Source organism: Pygocentrus nattereri, chromosome 13 (genome assembly GCF_015220715.1).
Source record: "Pygocentrus nattereri isolate fPygNat1 chromosome 13, fPygNat1.pri, whole genome shotgun sequence".
Taxonomy (NCBI): Eukaryota; Metazoa; Chordata; class Actinopteri; order Characiformes; family Serrasalmidae; genus Pygocentrus; species Pygocentrus nattereri.
The window spans coordinates 40,022,026-40,037,615 of NC_051223.1; the positions used below are offsets into that span (position 1 = coordinate 40,022,026).

Genomic DNA, 15,590 nt, shown 5'->3' on the forward strand with positions numbered 1-15,590 from the left:
TGGAGACTGTGAGCCAGGCCTTCTCGTCCAACATCACCGTCTGACCTCACAAATGCACTTCTGGAAGAACGGTCAGAAATTCCCATAAACACTCCTAACCCTTGTGGAAAGCCTTCCCAGAAGAGCTGAAGCTGTTATAGCTGCAAAGGGTGAGCCGACATCATATTAAACCCTATGGATTAAGAATGGGATGTCACTCAAGTTCATATGCGTGTGAAGCCAGACGAGCGAATATTTTTGGAAATAGTGTGTCTGTCTGTCTATTTGTGTATATATATAAATATGCTGCTGGAGTTTTTAAACCCTGTGTCCACTCACTGTCCACTCTATTAGACTCTCCTACCTTGTCGGTCCACCTTGTAGATGTAAAGTCAGAGACGACAGCTCATCTGCTGCTGCACAGTGTGTGTTGGTCATCCTCTGGTCCTTCATCAGTGGTCACAGGACGCTGCTGGCTGGATATTTTTGGTTGGTGGACTATTCTCAGTCTGAGGTGTTTAAAAACTCCACTGCACAGCACTGTGGTGTCTGATCCACTCAGACCAGCACAACACACTCTAACACACCACCATCATGTCAGTGTTACTGCAGTGCTGAGAATGACCCACCACCCAAATAGTACCTGCTCTGTGAGGGTCCATGGGGGTCCTGACCACTGAAGAACAGGGTAACAGAGTATCAGAGAAACAGATGGACTACAGTCTGTAACTGTAGAACTACAGAGTGCAGCTATACAGTAAGTGGAGCTGATAAAGTGGACAGTGAGTGTAGAAACGAGGAGGTGGTCAGAACGTTACACACACTGTTATGAACCGTTACTTTAACTGTATGTGTGTAGTTGCCGTCACTGTGCTGTGCTGTTTAAACATCATTAAATAATTAATTATCCAGTTATAGTGGATTATTCACTTCTGACTGATGTTCTGTGTGGGCAGGTCTGAGTCTGTTTGTTTTGATAGTCAGATATGAGAACAAAGCAAAATCTTTCTTCCTGCAAAACAAGACGGCAGACTCGGCAACGTTATCGAAGTCAGATGATCTTAAAACGTCTCTTTTCTGTTTGCTTACAAACACGCGTGTGGTTTGGATGCGAAATGTGGCATCTGCACTTTCTCCTCCTGTCTGTGAGCTACAGGCGTGAACCGGTTCCCGTAAAATCACAGCATGCTGGTGATGACCGCGAGTCCGCGGGGTTAGTGGTGGCTCTACTGTTTACAGTGATGTCTGTGTGTGTTTGTGCAGGACGTTCAGAGGGTCAGTAACCCCATTGGAGCCGGAGATGGAGGGGGTAAAGTTGGAGATAAGAAAGAAGCGGCTGCAGCGGTCAGCGAGGTCGGCTGGATGACCTCAGTCAAGGACTGGGCCGGGGTCATGATCTCCGCACAGACGCTGACCGGACGAGTGCTGGTGAGTGCCAACCCTGCTGACCTTTGACACATGGGCCTTTAGAGCTCTCGTCAGTCTTCTTATTTAAAAAAATAAATAAATAAAATCTTCGTTAAGTAATAATTATTTTCCCCCCATAGAAATGAATGGGGTAAAAAATTACACGCCATCTACTGTACTAGCAAACAATCAGCACACAACCCTTATACCAGGGGTCGCAACCCAAATGTTACGTTGTTTTACCATCTACCATTGGCAGTGTGTGTGTGTGTGTGTGTCCTAGTGCAGATTAAGAGACGTAATATAAATGAAAACACAGACTTGCTCTGCTTTAAGGTTCAGCTCAGCTATGTCTGCTTTTCTCACATCTCCAGCAGGAAACCTTTGAGGAAAAGTCGAATTTCAATGTTCCGCTTTTCACAAGGCTGAAGTCGCTTCTCATTCTCCAGCTTCTTGTTTGAATTTTCCATTCCACCTTAAATGGTGTCTGAGGCACCAGAATGTAATTGCTGCACCTTTTAAGGTAGAAAGGGCCATTCAAACGAGAAGCTGGCGATTGAGAAGGGACTGCAGGTTTATGATCTTTCTAGAGTTCGTCAGTTTCTCGTTGCAGATTAAACGTATCAGGAAACCAGCTGGAGTGACTATAAACACTAATCAGTCCATTCGTCTCCAAATTATCGATGTTCGTCTTAAATCTCTCTCTTTGCCATTTCGTAGCTACTAGCTGGGTGAGACTGTTGTCTGTGTTGCTATGGTGACCAGCATTATTTTAGTTTTTATGGCTTCCAGTAAGTTGGAACAGATAGAACCATCCGAAACCGTAATTTCAGTGATTTGCATGAAATGTTTCTCATACTGTGCTGCACTAAATCTAGTGAAGCAGGACTAATTGTGCTGCAGATCTGACTGTACTCTGCTGGAGCTCGTCTCATCACCGTTACTGCAGATACAGCCCTGCAGGTGGATAAACACAGAGCAAAATAGACCAGAATGACCAGAAAAAAGATTTAGATGCTTTTCCAGAAAACGCTGCAAGGCGAAGATTAGCTAGATTGGTGGATCTAGCCTGCTCATCTGCAGAGCCCAGAACATTAGAGTGTGTGATATTTTTGTAAAAACTCATAGTAGTGGCTGCCAGCACTGCCAAAGCTCTTAAATAATAAATCCATACATAAATATTAATCTTAAGTCAGCTTCCTATTCACCAGCTTCTCATTTGAATTTTCCATTCCACCTTAAATGGTGCTGCGGTTACACTGAGGTACCTTAAACATAGAACCAATTTTGAAAGTTGATGAATACAAAGCTAACACCTTTCCAGAGATATTCTACAAGTCTTCCGGAGCTGTGCTGGAGGGGTGGAACGTTGTTCTTCCAGAAGATGTTCCTTCAGACAGTGTTTTGATGATGGTGCTGGTGGAGAATGCAGGCAAACGTGTTGGTCCGAAACCTCCCATAGGTGTTCCGTTGCGTTGAGCTCTAGCAGTTGTGAATACCATAGATTTATGCTATACCTCTTAAAGTTCTTCAAGGATTCTTTCTCTTTCAAAGACAATGGTTCTGTACAGAGCGATGAACACTCAAAGAACCATTTGAATGTTCATATGGTTCTTTCCATGGTGAGGTCATTCCTTAGATTGATGGAGATTGTGTTGTAAATGATTCCACGCTTCTGTGTAGAACCAAAAAGGGTTCTTCTATTGTTAAGATGTGAAGCTTGTAACAGTGGAAGGAAAATAGCTAATTAGCCAAATTAGTCACCAAAAATTAAATCATTAATTCTGGTTATTATAACAGTTCCAGCTGTTTCTCAAGCAGGTGGAAAAACCTGAAGCACGGCTGTAATTTATGGGTAATTTCTTGTTTGAAGGCTCAGTGGAAAAACTCATGAAGTTCACTGCATCCTGTCTTTGAGTTATTTAAGCTTTGTAGTGTTTAGTGACTGTAAATGATGAATTCTCAGGCGCCACTTTGTTTCACACAGGTCTCTTTTTGTTGCGGTCATTTCACAAGGTTCTTGGCCACACTGAGCGATTGAATATAAAGCTAACATCAGCTTACGTTACCTCAATAAATGCATCAGTTTACTTCAGTAAATGCTCTTTAATCAGACACTGATGTTGGACGAGAAGGCCTGCCTCGCAGTCTCCGCTCTAATTCATCCCAAAGGTGTTCTATCGGGTTGAGGTCAGGACTCAAGTTCTTCCACACCAAACTGGCTCATCAATGCATTGCGCTTGGTGATGTAAGGCTTGGACGCTGCTGCTCGGCCATGGAAACCCATTCCATGAAGCTCTCTACGCTGTTCTTGAGCTGATCTGAAGGCCACATGAAGTTTGGAGGTCTGTAGTGATGGACTCTGCAGAAAGTCGGTGACCTCTGCACACTATGCCCCTCAGCATCCGCTGACCGCTCTGTCATTTTACGTGGCCGACCACTTCGTGGCTGAGCTGCTGTCGTTCCCAATCGCTTCCACTTTGTTATAATCCCACTGACAGTGGACTGTGGAATATTTAGTAGTGAGGAAATTTCACGACTGGACTTGCTGCACAGGTGGCGTCCGATCACGGTACCACGCTGGAATTCACTGAGCTCCTGAGAGCGACCCATTCTTTCACTAATGTCTGTAGAAGCAGTCTGCAGGCCTAGGGGCTCGGCTTTATACACCTGTGGCCATGGAAGTGACTGGAACACCTGAATTCAGTGATTTGGATGGGGGAGTGAATACTTTTGGAAATTTAGTGCGTGTGTTAGAGGTATTTGTTGATCAAGGATGTGTTTTAATGTTAAAAACGTTAAAATGTGTTGTGGGTTGTGGTTTTCCTTTTTCAAACTTGCGCTGCCGCTGTTTTTGCCGACGTCACTGGAGTATTATCAGTATAACAATACGTATTTTCATGTTCCCCAGTGGTAGATGGAACACTGTTCTTCTGAAAGATGCTCCCTCAGTTGGTGTTTTGATGATGCTGGTGGTGAATGCAGGCCAACACATCAGTCCAAAATAGGTGTTCAGCTGGGTCGACATCTGGTGACTGTGAGGCCGCATGTCATTTTCATACCCATCAAATCATTCAGTGACCCCTCCTGAACTGTGGATGAGGCTCCGTCATCGTGGAGGAGACGACTCTCTTCAGGATAGAAACGTTTCATGGGATACAGTTATCTGTCTCATTAACTCTGGGCCAAGGCACATACTACTGGAACCTTTAGTGCTAGAACTCTAGAACTGCGCTGTTTCTTTTTGGTCCAATACAGAAGGTACCAGTTTTATGGTTCTTGGTTCCTGGTCAAGATTGATGCCAACAGGGCCTAATAGTACATGAAGGTGTTCTCCTCTGTGTTTAGTAACACCAACATAATACCAGCATAAGGTGTTGGGCCACCTAGAACAGCTTCACCACACCTTTCCAGAGATATTCTACAAGTTGTGCTGGAGGGGTGGAACGTTGTTCTTCCAGAAGATGTTCCTTCAGACAGTGTTTTGATGATGGTGCTGGTGGAGAATGCAGGCAAACGTGTTGGTCCGAAACCTCCCATAGGTGTTCCGTTGCGTTGAGCTCTAGCAGCTGTGAATACCATAGATTTATGCTATACCTCTTAAAGTTCTTCAAGGATTCTTTCTCTTTCAAAGACAATGGTTCTGTACAGAGCGATGAACACTCAAAGAACCATTTGAATGTTCATATGGTTTTTTTCATGGCGAGGTCATTCCTTAGATTGATGGAGATTGTGTTGTAAATGATTCCACGCTTCTGTGTAGAACCAAAAAGGGTTCTTCTATTGTTACGATCATTTCACAAGGTTCTTGGCCACACTGAGCGACGACCCCCCCAGACTCTGTAACGACGGTCATTAAGGATGGTGGTTCAGTGTCCTCTTAACATTGTAAGAATTTTATGTGTTGAAGGCTCATTTTGGGCCGAGAGCTCAAATAAGCACAAGCCGGTCATTTCGACTGTCCTTTAGTGAGGGAGCTTGGCTGAATAGGTTCTCCTGACTTCAGCATTTCCAGACTGAATCATCTAACTGCAGTACGGTGGCACTTAGTGTTTGGAACTCAGCCTTATGACTTCATAAGAGAGAAAGAGAGAGAGAGCGAATGAAAGAGACCGTCTGACAGTATCTTTACACGAGTGTATTCGAGGCCGTTCTTTTCCAGTAATTCTTTGCGCTTTGGGTGTTGGTCTCCTCCTGATACTCAGCCTGAACAGAGCTTGTTCACCTCTTCTCTAATGGTCCTCGGAGAAATCATAAACAGTTACAAGTGGCTAGTATTGGTTGGCTTTCTGCTGCTCAAGCTGTTTAAACACGTCTCTGCTGACCAACACTGCATTTTATTCACTATTTCTGGATTTCATTACCATTAAAAGCCTTAAATATTAAGGGGCAGTCGTGGGCTGGGGGTCCAGAAGGTCGCTGGTTTGATTCCCAGAGCCGACAGAACGTGACTGAGGTGTCCTTGAGCAAGACACCTAACCCTCAACTGCTCCCCGGGCGCTGCGGATAGGGCTGCCCACCGCTCACTGCCCCCTAGTGTGCATTAGTGTGTGTGTGTGGTGTTTCACTGCACGGATGGGTTAAACGCGGAGGTGGAATTTCCCTCGTTGTGGGACTAATAAGGGTCACTTAATCTTAAAGGCCACTGCACACCAGATATGCACATCGTAGTGACACCGAGCATCACGTGTAGGCCTGACACGATCATTACATTTTAGCTGGTAATGAACAATTTAATTGTCATTGACCTTTTTTTGGTCTTTGTTCTGCTGGCATACATACTAAACACATTAGAAATGGCTGGGCAGTTTAGAAATAAACATCACCAGCATCTTAAAGGAGAATTCTATCAAAGTATCGCAATGTCTCCATAACTCAGTGATTGAGGTGTAAACAGAGAGATTCCGAGTGGGTTTGGTGTGAAACGGTTCAGAAGTCTTTACAGTGGTGGTGATGGGAACCAGACGTCGCCATGACTACAACACAGATATAGACACTTTATTTACCATCCAGAACCACCAGAGAACCTACACGAGTCTTCTGAGCTTATATGGAACGTTGATGATGGAAAACAGTGGAAAATCTGGAATAATGAGTTTTCTTTGGGGACTATTTTGCCGCACAGCGCCCTGCATGTCTCCCTCCACCATGAATGGAGTTGAAGTTCTCTAAAGTCATAAAACAGCGTCTCAGTCATCAGGCAGTGAATTCAGAACCAGTTCATGTAGGAACTTTCTGTGAGAAGCTTTTAGAGGGACGTCTGGTTCCTATCACCACCACTGTGAACGGTTCTGACTCGGTACGTTTATCTAGAACAGAGCGATTCACACCAAACCGCTCAGAACCGCTCTGAATGACTCGGTTTACGTCTAAACCTTTTAATTTTTCAGAAAGTTTGGAAATTTGTAACATTTACCCCCTGAGAGTGAGAGTAAGTGAGGTGCTTTAAGTGGTGTTACAGGCTTGTAGTTCAGGATAGAAGATTTTCAAGCTGTACGCTCCAGAGCTTTGTGACTGGCTGTTTAGCCGGATGATTAAGCTGTAAATCGTTTCTGTGTGAGAGCGCGGTTCACACCCAGTGCAGGTGAGCACTCGTTGGGCTTGTAATGTTACGTTCCTGTCAATCTAATTACGCTCTTTTGGTCAGGGAACTCTGAAATAGAAGGGTCATTCTACTGAGGGGTCAGTCTACCACCCATAGGAGTCACTGGTGTTACTGACAGTCATCGGTGTTCCTCATAATAAAGGAAACACCAGAGACGTTTTTAATTATCAATGCATTTTACAGAACATCAAACCACACGCTGTCCATCAGGGAACGTCCACTAAAATATGGAATTTAATCCATTTGTGTTTCTATTTTTTTAACAGTGACCTCAGAATAAAGTCGGTCACACCGGTGACGTCAGCTAGAAGCTTCATATGAGATCATGAGCTGAATGAGAAGATCTCTGAGAACTGAGAGACACAGTGGACTCACCATGAGCTTTTCTCCATAGATCCTCAGAAAACAGGTCAAAGTGACGTCATCAGTGTGACTTTTATTTCAGAATAAGAGACGCAGTAACACCCAGTGACACGACTCCTGGGATCGTTCATTATATTTTATAATATTTATTTGGCTTTTGTTTTCTTAATGTCATTGAAATCATATATTATTTACACACGACTGGATACGAGCTCTTCTCTGGTGCTTGGAATTGATCCATTGAGGCTCAAGAAGGTGTAATTGTTAAAATAACTTTTTATTTTAAAATATGAATAAGTTGTTACTCTAACATGATTTTCAAGTGTAATATATGTAAACACTAGGGGCGCAAAATTAGACGTTTCAGTAAAATGACCCAAAAACACTGGGCCTCATTCTCCTGTATCTTCCTAAGTTTGTTCTTGAATGTGTTCTTGAGAAAAGGTCTACGTCAGATTCATGACGTGTTGATAAAGTGCAGAAAACCGTGGTGGGTCAGTATCACCTGGTGTGGCCCAATGTGTTAACCATGGAAACTCGTATTGTAAGCTTAGAGCTGTGGTTCCCAAACAATTTACCCTCGAGGCTACGACCCCAGGAAATCCGCATGTACGCCGGTCAGGCATAACATTCTGACCACCTCATCGTTTCTACACTCACTGTCCACTTTATCAGCTCTACTTACTGTATAGCTGCACTCTGTAGTTCTACAGTTACAGACTGTAGTCCATCTGTTTCTCTGATTATTTGTGCTGCTGGAGTTTTTAAACCCTGTGTCCACTCACTGTCCACTCTGTTAGACACTCCTACCTTGTCGGTCCACCTTGTAGATGTAAAGTCCGAGATGACAACTCATCTGCTGCTGCACAGTTTGTGTTGGTACGTCCTCTAGTCCATCAGTGGTCACAGGACGCTGCCCACAGGACTGTTGGAGTTTTTTTAAACACCTCAGTGTCGCTGCTGGACTGAGAATCGTCCACCAACCAAAAATATCCAGCCGACAGCGTCCTGTGGGCAGCGTCCTGTGACCCCTGATTAAGGACTAGAGGATGACCAGCACAAAAAACACCTAAGTGTTAGGTGAAAGGTTGGACCCCCTTTTGCCTTCAGAACTGTCTTAATTCTTCATGTCAGACTTTCAACAAGGTGTTGGAAACGTTCCTCAGAGATTCTGGTTGGTTATTTGAGTTCCTCTTGTCTTTCTATCATCTGGAACCAGTCTGCCCGTTCTCCTCTGACCTCTCACATCAACAAGGCATTTTCATCCACACAACTGACCGCTCACTGGATGTTTCCTCTTTTTCGGACCGATCTCTGTAAACCCTAGAGATGGTTGTGTGTGAAAATCCCAGCAGATCAGCAGTTTCTGAAATACTCAGACCAGCCCGTCTGGCCCCAACAACCACGCCACGTTCAAAGACCCTTAAATCCCCTTTCTTCCCCGTTCTGATGCTCGGTCTGCACTTCAGCAAGTCGTCTTGACCACCTCTACAGGCCTAAATGCAGTGAGCTGCGGCCGTGTGATTGGCTGATTAGCTATTTGTGTTAACAAGCAACTGAAGAGGTGTACCTGATAAAGTGGCTGATGTGTGTGTGTGTGTGTGTGTGTGTGTGTGTGTGTGTATGTATGTATATGTGTATATATATATACATATATACACTGCTCAAAACAATAAAGGGACCACTTAAACAACACAATAAAACTCCAAGTAAATCAAACTTCTGTGAAATCAAACTGTCCTCTTAGGAAGCAACACTGACAATCAGTTTCACAGCTGTTGTGCAAATGGAACAGACAACAGGTGGAAATTACTGGCGATTAGCAAGACACACTCAATAAAGGAGTGGTTCTGCAGGTGGGACCACAGACCACTTCTCAGCACCTTTCTGCTTTCTGGCTGATGTTTTGGTCACTTCTGAATGTTGGTGGTCTTTCACACTCGTGGTAGCAGGAGACGGACTCTACAACCCACACAAGTGGCTCAGGTAGTGCAGCTCATCCAGGATGGCACATCAATGCAAGCTGTGGCAAAAAGGTTTGCTGTGTCTGTCAGCGTAGTGTCCAGAGGCTGGAGGCGCTACCAGGAGACAGGCCAGTACACCAGGAGACGTGGAGGAGGTCGTAGGAGGGCAACAACCCAGCAGCAGGACCGCTACCGCTACCTGGTATGAGGGCCCAACCTCCACAGATGGGGGTTGTGCTCACAGCCCAACACCGTGCAGGAAGCTTGGCATTTGCCAGAGAACACCAGGATTGGCAAATTCACCACTGGCACGCTGTGATCTTCACAGATGAAAGCAGGTTCACACTGAGCACATGTGACAGACGTGACGGAGTCTGGAGACGCCGTGGAGAGCGATCTGCTGCCTGCAACATCCTTCAGCATGACCGGTTTGGCAGTGGGTCAGTAATGGTGTGGGGTGGCATTTCTTTGGAGGGCTGCACAGCCCTCCATGTGCTCGCCAGAGGTAGCCTGACTGCCATTAGGTACCGAGATGAGATCCTCAGACCCCTTGTGAGACCATATGCTGGTGTGGTTGGCCCTGGGTTCCTCCTAATGCAGGACAATGCTAGACCTCATGTGGCTGGAGTGTGTCAGCAGTTCCTGCAAGATGAAGGCATTGAAGCTATGGACCGGCCCGCCCGTTCCCCAGACCTGAATCTGATTGAGCACATCTGGGACATCATGTCTTGCTCCATCCATCAACGCCACGTCGCACCACAGACTGTCCAGGAGTTGGTGGATGCTTTAGTCTGGGAGGAGATCCCTCAGGAGACCGTCCTCATCAGGAGCTGCCCAGGCGTTGTAGGGAGGTCATACAGGCACGTGGAGGCCACACACACAACACTGAGCCTCATCTTGACTTGTTTTAAGGACATCACATCAAAGTTGGATCAGCCTGTCGTGTGTTTTTCCACTTTAATTGTGTGTGAGACTCCAAATCCAGGCCTCCACTGGTTAATAAATCTGATTTCCATTGATGATTTTTTTGTGATTTTGTTGTCAGCACATTCAACTTTGTACAGAACAAAGTCTTCAATGAGAATATTTCATTCATTCAGATCTAGGATGAGTTATTACAGTGTTCCCTTTATTTTTTTGAGCAGTGTATATAAATAATAAAAAAAGATCAAATATAAATTATGAGATCTTAGATATTTACCAAGATTATGTTCTGATCTATTTAAACCTGAGGTGTTAATAGAGACTGTAATAAGCTAAATATATATCAAATCATCATTATATCATTTATAGCCTGTAAATTCACACTTGTGAGAGTAATACTTACATAGATATTTGAGTGCAGTGCTCAAAAAAGGCAAAACCCATTGTTTCTACACTGTTAGAAATGAAGGTTCTGTTCAGGAACGTTTTTCATCATCAAGGTACAAACAGTGTAGATGTTCCCTCAGAGGTTCTACAGTGGTTCTAAGGTCTGATTGTGGAGCTTAAATTAGTTCCTCCAGGTGAAAAGTTGGTATTTGTTCCTTTTCATAACCAAATGTTTTAAAACAGAGCAGTAGACTAAAAGCCTGGAGGCGAGTCGAGGCGGGGTGTGTGGAGTCAGTCCAGCTTAGAACAGATCATTTCAGTGGATTATGGTTCAGTGATGTTCCCTGACTGAAGGGGCTGAGATGGAGCCTTGAGGGTCCCACCCCAGTGACAGGAGGGGGACAGACCCAGAGACAGTTTCATACCCTTTTTGTGGAGTTGGGCTGCATAATATGTATTATTTTCATCATTATTACAATTTGAGATTTCATACAAATTGTTTTTATTATAGGGCGGCTCAACTAAACTCTCACGCAGTGCCTGAAGGCAGTAATTAGATTGACAGGGGTGTAATATGGCAATGCCAACACGTGCCTCCCTGCGCTGGGTGTGAACCGTGTTTTCCCGATGTAGAAAATCAAGTCAAGTCAAGTCAGAGTTTATTTATGTTGCGAAAGGCGTTGCCTCAAAGCAGCTATACAGCAAAATCCAGGTGAGCGTCGCCAACGGCAACACAGCCAAGAAAACACTCCCTAAGAGAAGCACTGAGAGGAGCCAAGACTCATACCAAGGTTTTAATGTTGGTATGAAGTATTCAAATGCAGGACAAGCAGCTGAAGCATTGTGAACCACTGAGTCATGGGAGAGCTGCTGGAACTAAAGCCAAACACACTTTTTGGGCACATAGAGGAAATGCGATTAATAGCAATTAATGACACAAAGTCATTAAAGAATTAAAAACATATTACAAGCAAATTTGACTCTTTAGTTTTGCATTTAAAAATAAATAACAATGAGGAGAGAAATGCAGGACATGCGATATTTTAAACGTTTATTTTTATTTACGTTGCGAAGTTTAGTGTTCAGTAAATGCCTCTACTGTAGCAGAGCGTGTGTATATCTGTGTATTATTACTGTGTTATGAGGCTTCTGCTATAACAGTGGCAGAAAATGCATTAAATTGTCATTAATCTGAGTTATTTGCGTGACGGTCAGTCGTCAGCTGAAGTTTCCTGGGCCTGTAGGGGGAACATGAGGAGTCACGTAGAGCTAACAGCCAGAAGAGGAGCTTGAACATGTACACATGCATAAGTGCACTTGTGCATGCATGCGTGAGTGTGTGTGTGTGTGTGTGAGTGTGTGTGTGTGTGTGTGTGTGAGCTGTTGTGTAAGGAGGTTGTAACTGTGCTGCAGCTGCTGTGAGATGAATGAAGCTCATCACTGAACACAGGAGCGTCAGTGTGACCCGCCCTCTCCAGCAGAATTAACGTCCGGCCGCGCGTTCAGCTGGCCCGGTCTGTAACCATGGTAACAGCAGCTTATGGTAGAGCAGCAGATGTGTGTGTGTGTGTGTGTGTGTGTGTGTGTGTGTTTCGGGAGGCGATGTGAAGCCTGTTCCAGCTCCACTCCAGCGTGTAGCCTCGATTTAGTGGCACAGATAGTGACTCGGCTCTGGAATGTGAGGAAATCGTTCTCCGATCGTTTTTCAGACATCAGAGCCACTGCGTTCTTCTCCATCACTCACTGCAGCTCATCAGACTGGCTGTTCCACTGCTCTGAGTCTGCAGGTCACTGGACAGCTCGTCAGGTCTGACTGTCCAGTCCAGTACAGGCTCCTGAGTAAAGAGGCTTCAGAAACGTCCAGCCGCACTGTCAGAACAACGTTTCTTATAGTTTTCTTTGTCTTTAAAAGACTTCAGCTGACATTCTATCCCAGGTTCACGGTTATTGGACCAATAGAAGTGGCCCAAAATGACTGGGTTACATTTCTACATACACGGCTGTTCAGAGGTTTACAGGCACTTGTTTACTTAATAATTTCTGTGGTTTTATTTTGATTCAGTCACAACTTCCAACACAGATCGAAGTACTAAACCGATCCCAAGCAGATATTTCCAGGAGTTTTAGGGGGGGGGGGGTATCAGGAGTTATTCAATGAGAAAAATGATAAATAATATAACATCTGATCTGATCAATACATTTCATTTGTAATATGTTCTGGATATTAATGTTATCATAACCGGGATATGCATTTCAACAGAACTTCATTCTGGGTGTTAATTAGAACTTCATTCTAGATATTCATATTCATTTTATTAGAACTTCATTCTAGATATTCATTTTATTAGAACTTCATTCTAGATATTCGTTTTATTAGAACTTCATTCTAGATATTCGTTTTATTAGAACTTCATTCTAGATATTAATTTTATTAGAACTTCCTTCTAGATATTCGTTTTATTAGAACTTCATTCTAGATATTAATTTTATTAGAACTTCATTCTAGATATTCGTTTTATTAGAACTTCATTCTAGATATTAATTTTATTAGAACTTCATTCTAGATATTCGTTTTATTAGAACTTCATTCTAGATATTAATTTTAGTAGAATGTCATTCTGAATATTCATTTTTGAAATTTATTGTGGATAATAATTAATTTTATAAGAATTCCATTCTAGATATTCGTTTTATTAGAACTTCATTCTAGATATTCGTTTTATTAGAACTTCATTCTAGATATTCGTTTTATTAGAACTTCATTCTAGATATTAATTTTATTAGAACTTCCTTCTAGATATTCATTTTATTAGAACTTCATTCTAGATATTCGTTTTATTAGAACTTCATTCTAGATATTAATTTATTAGAACTTTCTTCTAGATATTCGTTTTATTAGAACTTTATTCTGGATATTTGTTTTATTAGAACTTCATTCTAGATATTAATTTTAGTAGAATGTCATTCTGAATATGCATTTTTGAAATTTATTGTGGATAATAATTAATTTTATAAGAATTCCATTCTAGATATTCATTTTATTAGAACTTCATTCTGGATATTTTAGTACAACTTCATTCTAGATATTAATTTTATTAGAACCTTATTCTAGATATTCACTTCATTAGAAATTCATTCTAGATATTAATTTTAGCAGAATGTCAATCTGGATATTCATTTTAGTAGAACTTAATTCTAGATATTCATTTTATTAGAGCTTCTATCTAAACGTTCTTTTTATTAGAACTTCTGGATGTGCCACAGTTTTCGTTGTGATTTTAGAATCTACTTCAGCTCAGTTCATCATTCCTAACAAATCTAACATTTATATGTTTAATTTCCAGTCAAAATGAACATTTAAGTGCAAGTTCTACATTTTTTAGCATCAAGAAAAAATCAGGAACATATATTTAAACAAAATCACACAGAAGCCTCAGCAGCTAAATCTCCTCTCAGCTGGTCAGTCAGTGAGTCTCTCCCTTCATTCCAGCTTCCGTTCTTCTCAGGAGCCTCACTTCCAGCTCCTCAAAGAACCTGCAGACGCCTCCAAAGCTCAGTCTGAGAAGCTGGTTGATGATCAAACCCATTCAGTGGTGCTGAGGTCTGGACTCTGTGGCGGTCAGTCCATCAGCTTCTTTGTTTGGTGTGTCCGTCTCCTTTTCTCAGTGAGGTTCTTCTTGATCAGCTACACGTCCTTTCAGACCCACATCGCTGAGTGGTCTTCTCACAGTGGAAGGATGGACAGAAACCCCTGTGGATGTTCTCAGATCTGAAGCAGCTTGATCTTCTCCTCTCTCTCAGAGATCAAAGCTTTCAGTGCTGTTTATCTGATGGGGGCAGGTTTGGGGTCTGTCAGGTCTTCCAGGTGGTTGCTAGGAGTTTTTGAATTTCTGACTTATTTTCCTTCATTATGTAAGTATGTTATCATCTATATGTAAATTCCTTAGAAATCTCTCCTGACAATGAATACCTTGTACTTGATGGCTGTTTTGACTGAAATAAATTAGGGGGTCTCTTGAGTGCAGAGAGCATTGACTGGAATATTCCAGAAGAATGGAGCAGCCCTCTTTGCTCAGTTTCTGCTGATGGAACTGTGTGTGTGTGTGTGTGTGTGTGTGTGTGTGTGTGTGTGCGTGCGTGTGTGTGTGTGTGTGTGTGTGAGGTGCATGTGAAGGACAGTGATGTTTCTCAGCTTGTGCTGCCAGTTTTTGGCCCTCAGCAAATCTGTCCCTCTGTGTTCGTCTAAAAAGGGCCCAGTTTGAGTCAAATATTTTATTTAGAAACAGGCAGAAAAACGTGGTCTGCATGGTTGAATCAGTCTGAGTATGACGGTACGTGGATGGTCTGTAGGTAACTGGACAGTGACACAGTTTCTGTTGATTAGTCTCTAACACACTGCATCTGAGTTGAAATCATAACGACTGCAGACATTTAGAAATTCAGAGCTTCAGTTTAAAACACACCATGTCCAAAAGTTTGTGGACACCCCTTTTTATTAGCGGACTCCAATGCATTAAGGTCCCTCACTGCTGACACAGGAGCTCAAACACACAGCTTGTAAAATCTCCCTAGAAAAGCATTGACAGTAGAATATGACGCTCTGGAGTAGCCACACATGATCCTAAGATCACCATGTCCGACGCCCAGCGTCGTCTAGGGGTATAAATCCCCCAGCATTGGGCTGTGAAGCCATGGATCTGTGTTCTCTGGAGGAATGGAGCTCCATCCAATACCTGTGGGATGAGTTGGGTTGGTCCAGAACTGACCATCCAACATCAGTACCTGACCTCGTTAATGCTCAATCAAGTATTCACAGCAATGTTCAACATAGTGTAAAGCCTTTCCCAGAAGAGTAGAGCTATTTACCGCAGTAAAGGTGGTCAACCTTTAATACCCTTCATTTTGGGGGAGAAAAGCATTAGATAAGCAGGTGTCCACAAACTTTTGGCCATATGATGCAC

General features: G+C 43.1%; 1 protein-coding gene across 14 annotated transcripts in view; it reads left to right on the plus strand.

Moving 5' to 3' along the window:
- LOC108414676 (calcium-activated potassium channel subunit alpha-1-like) overlaps window positions 1–15,590 on the plus strand; it is a 209,891-nt gene that overhangs the window by 40,892 nt on the left and 153,409 nt on the right. For all 14 annotated transcript variants that reach the window (XM_037544238.1, XM_037544235.1, XM_037544239.1 and 11 more), the window contains exon 2: window positions 1,243–1,407. In XM_037544238.1, the coding sequence (XP_037400135.1) occupies window positions 1,243–1,407 (165 nt within the window). The remainder of the gene's footprint in view (window positions 1–1,242; window positions 1,408–15,590) is intronic.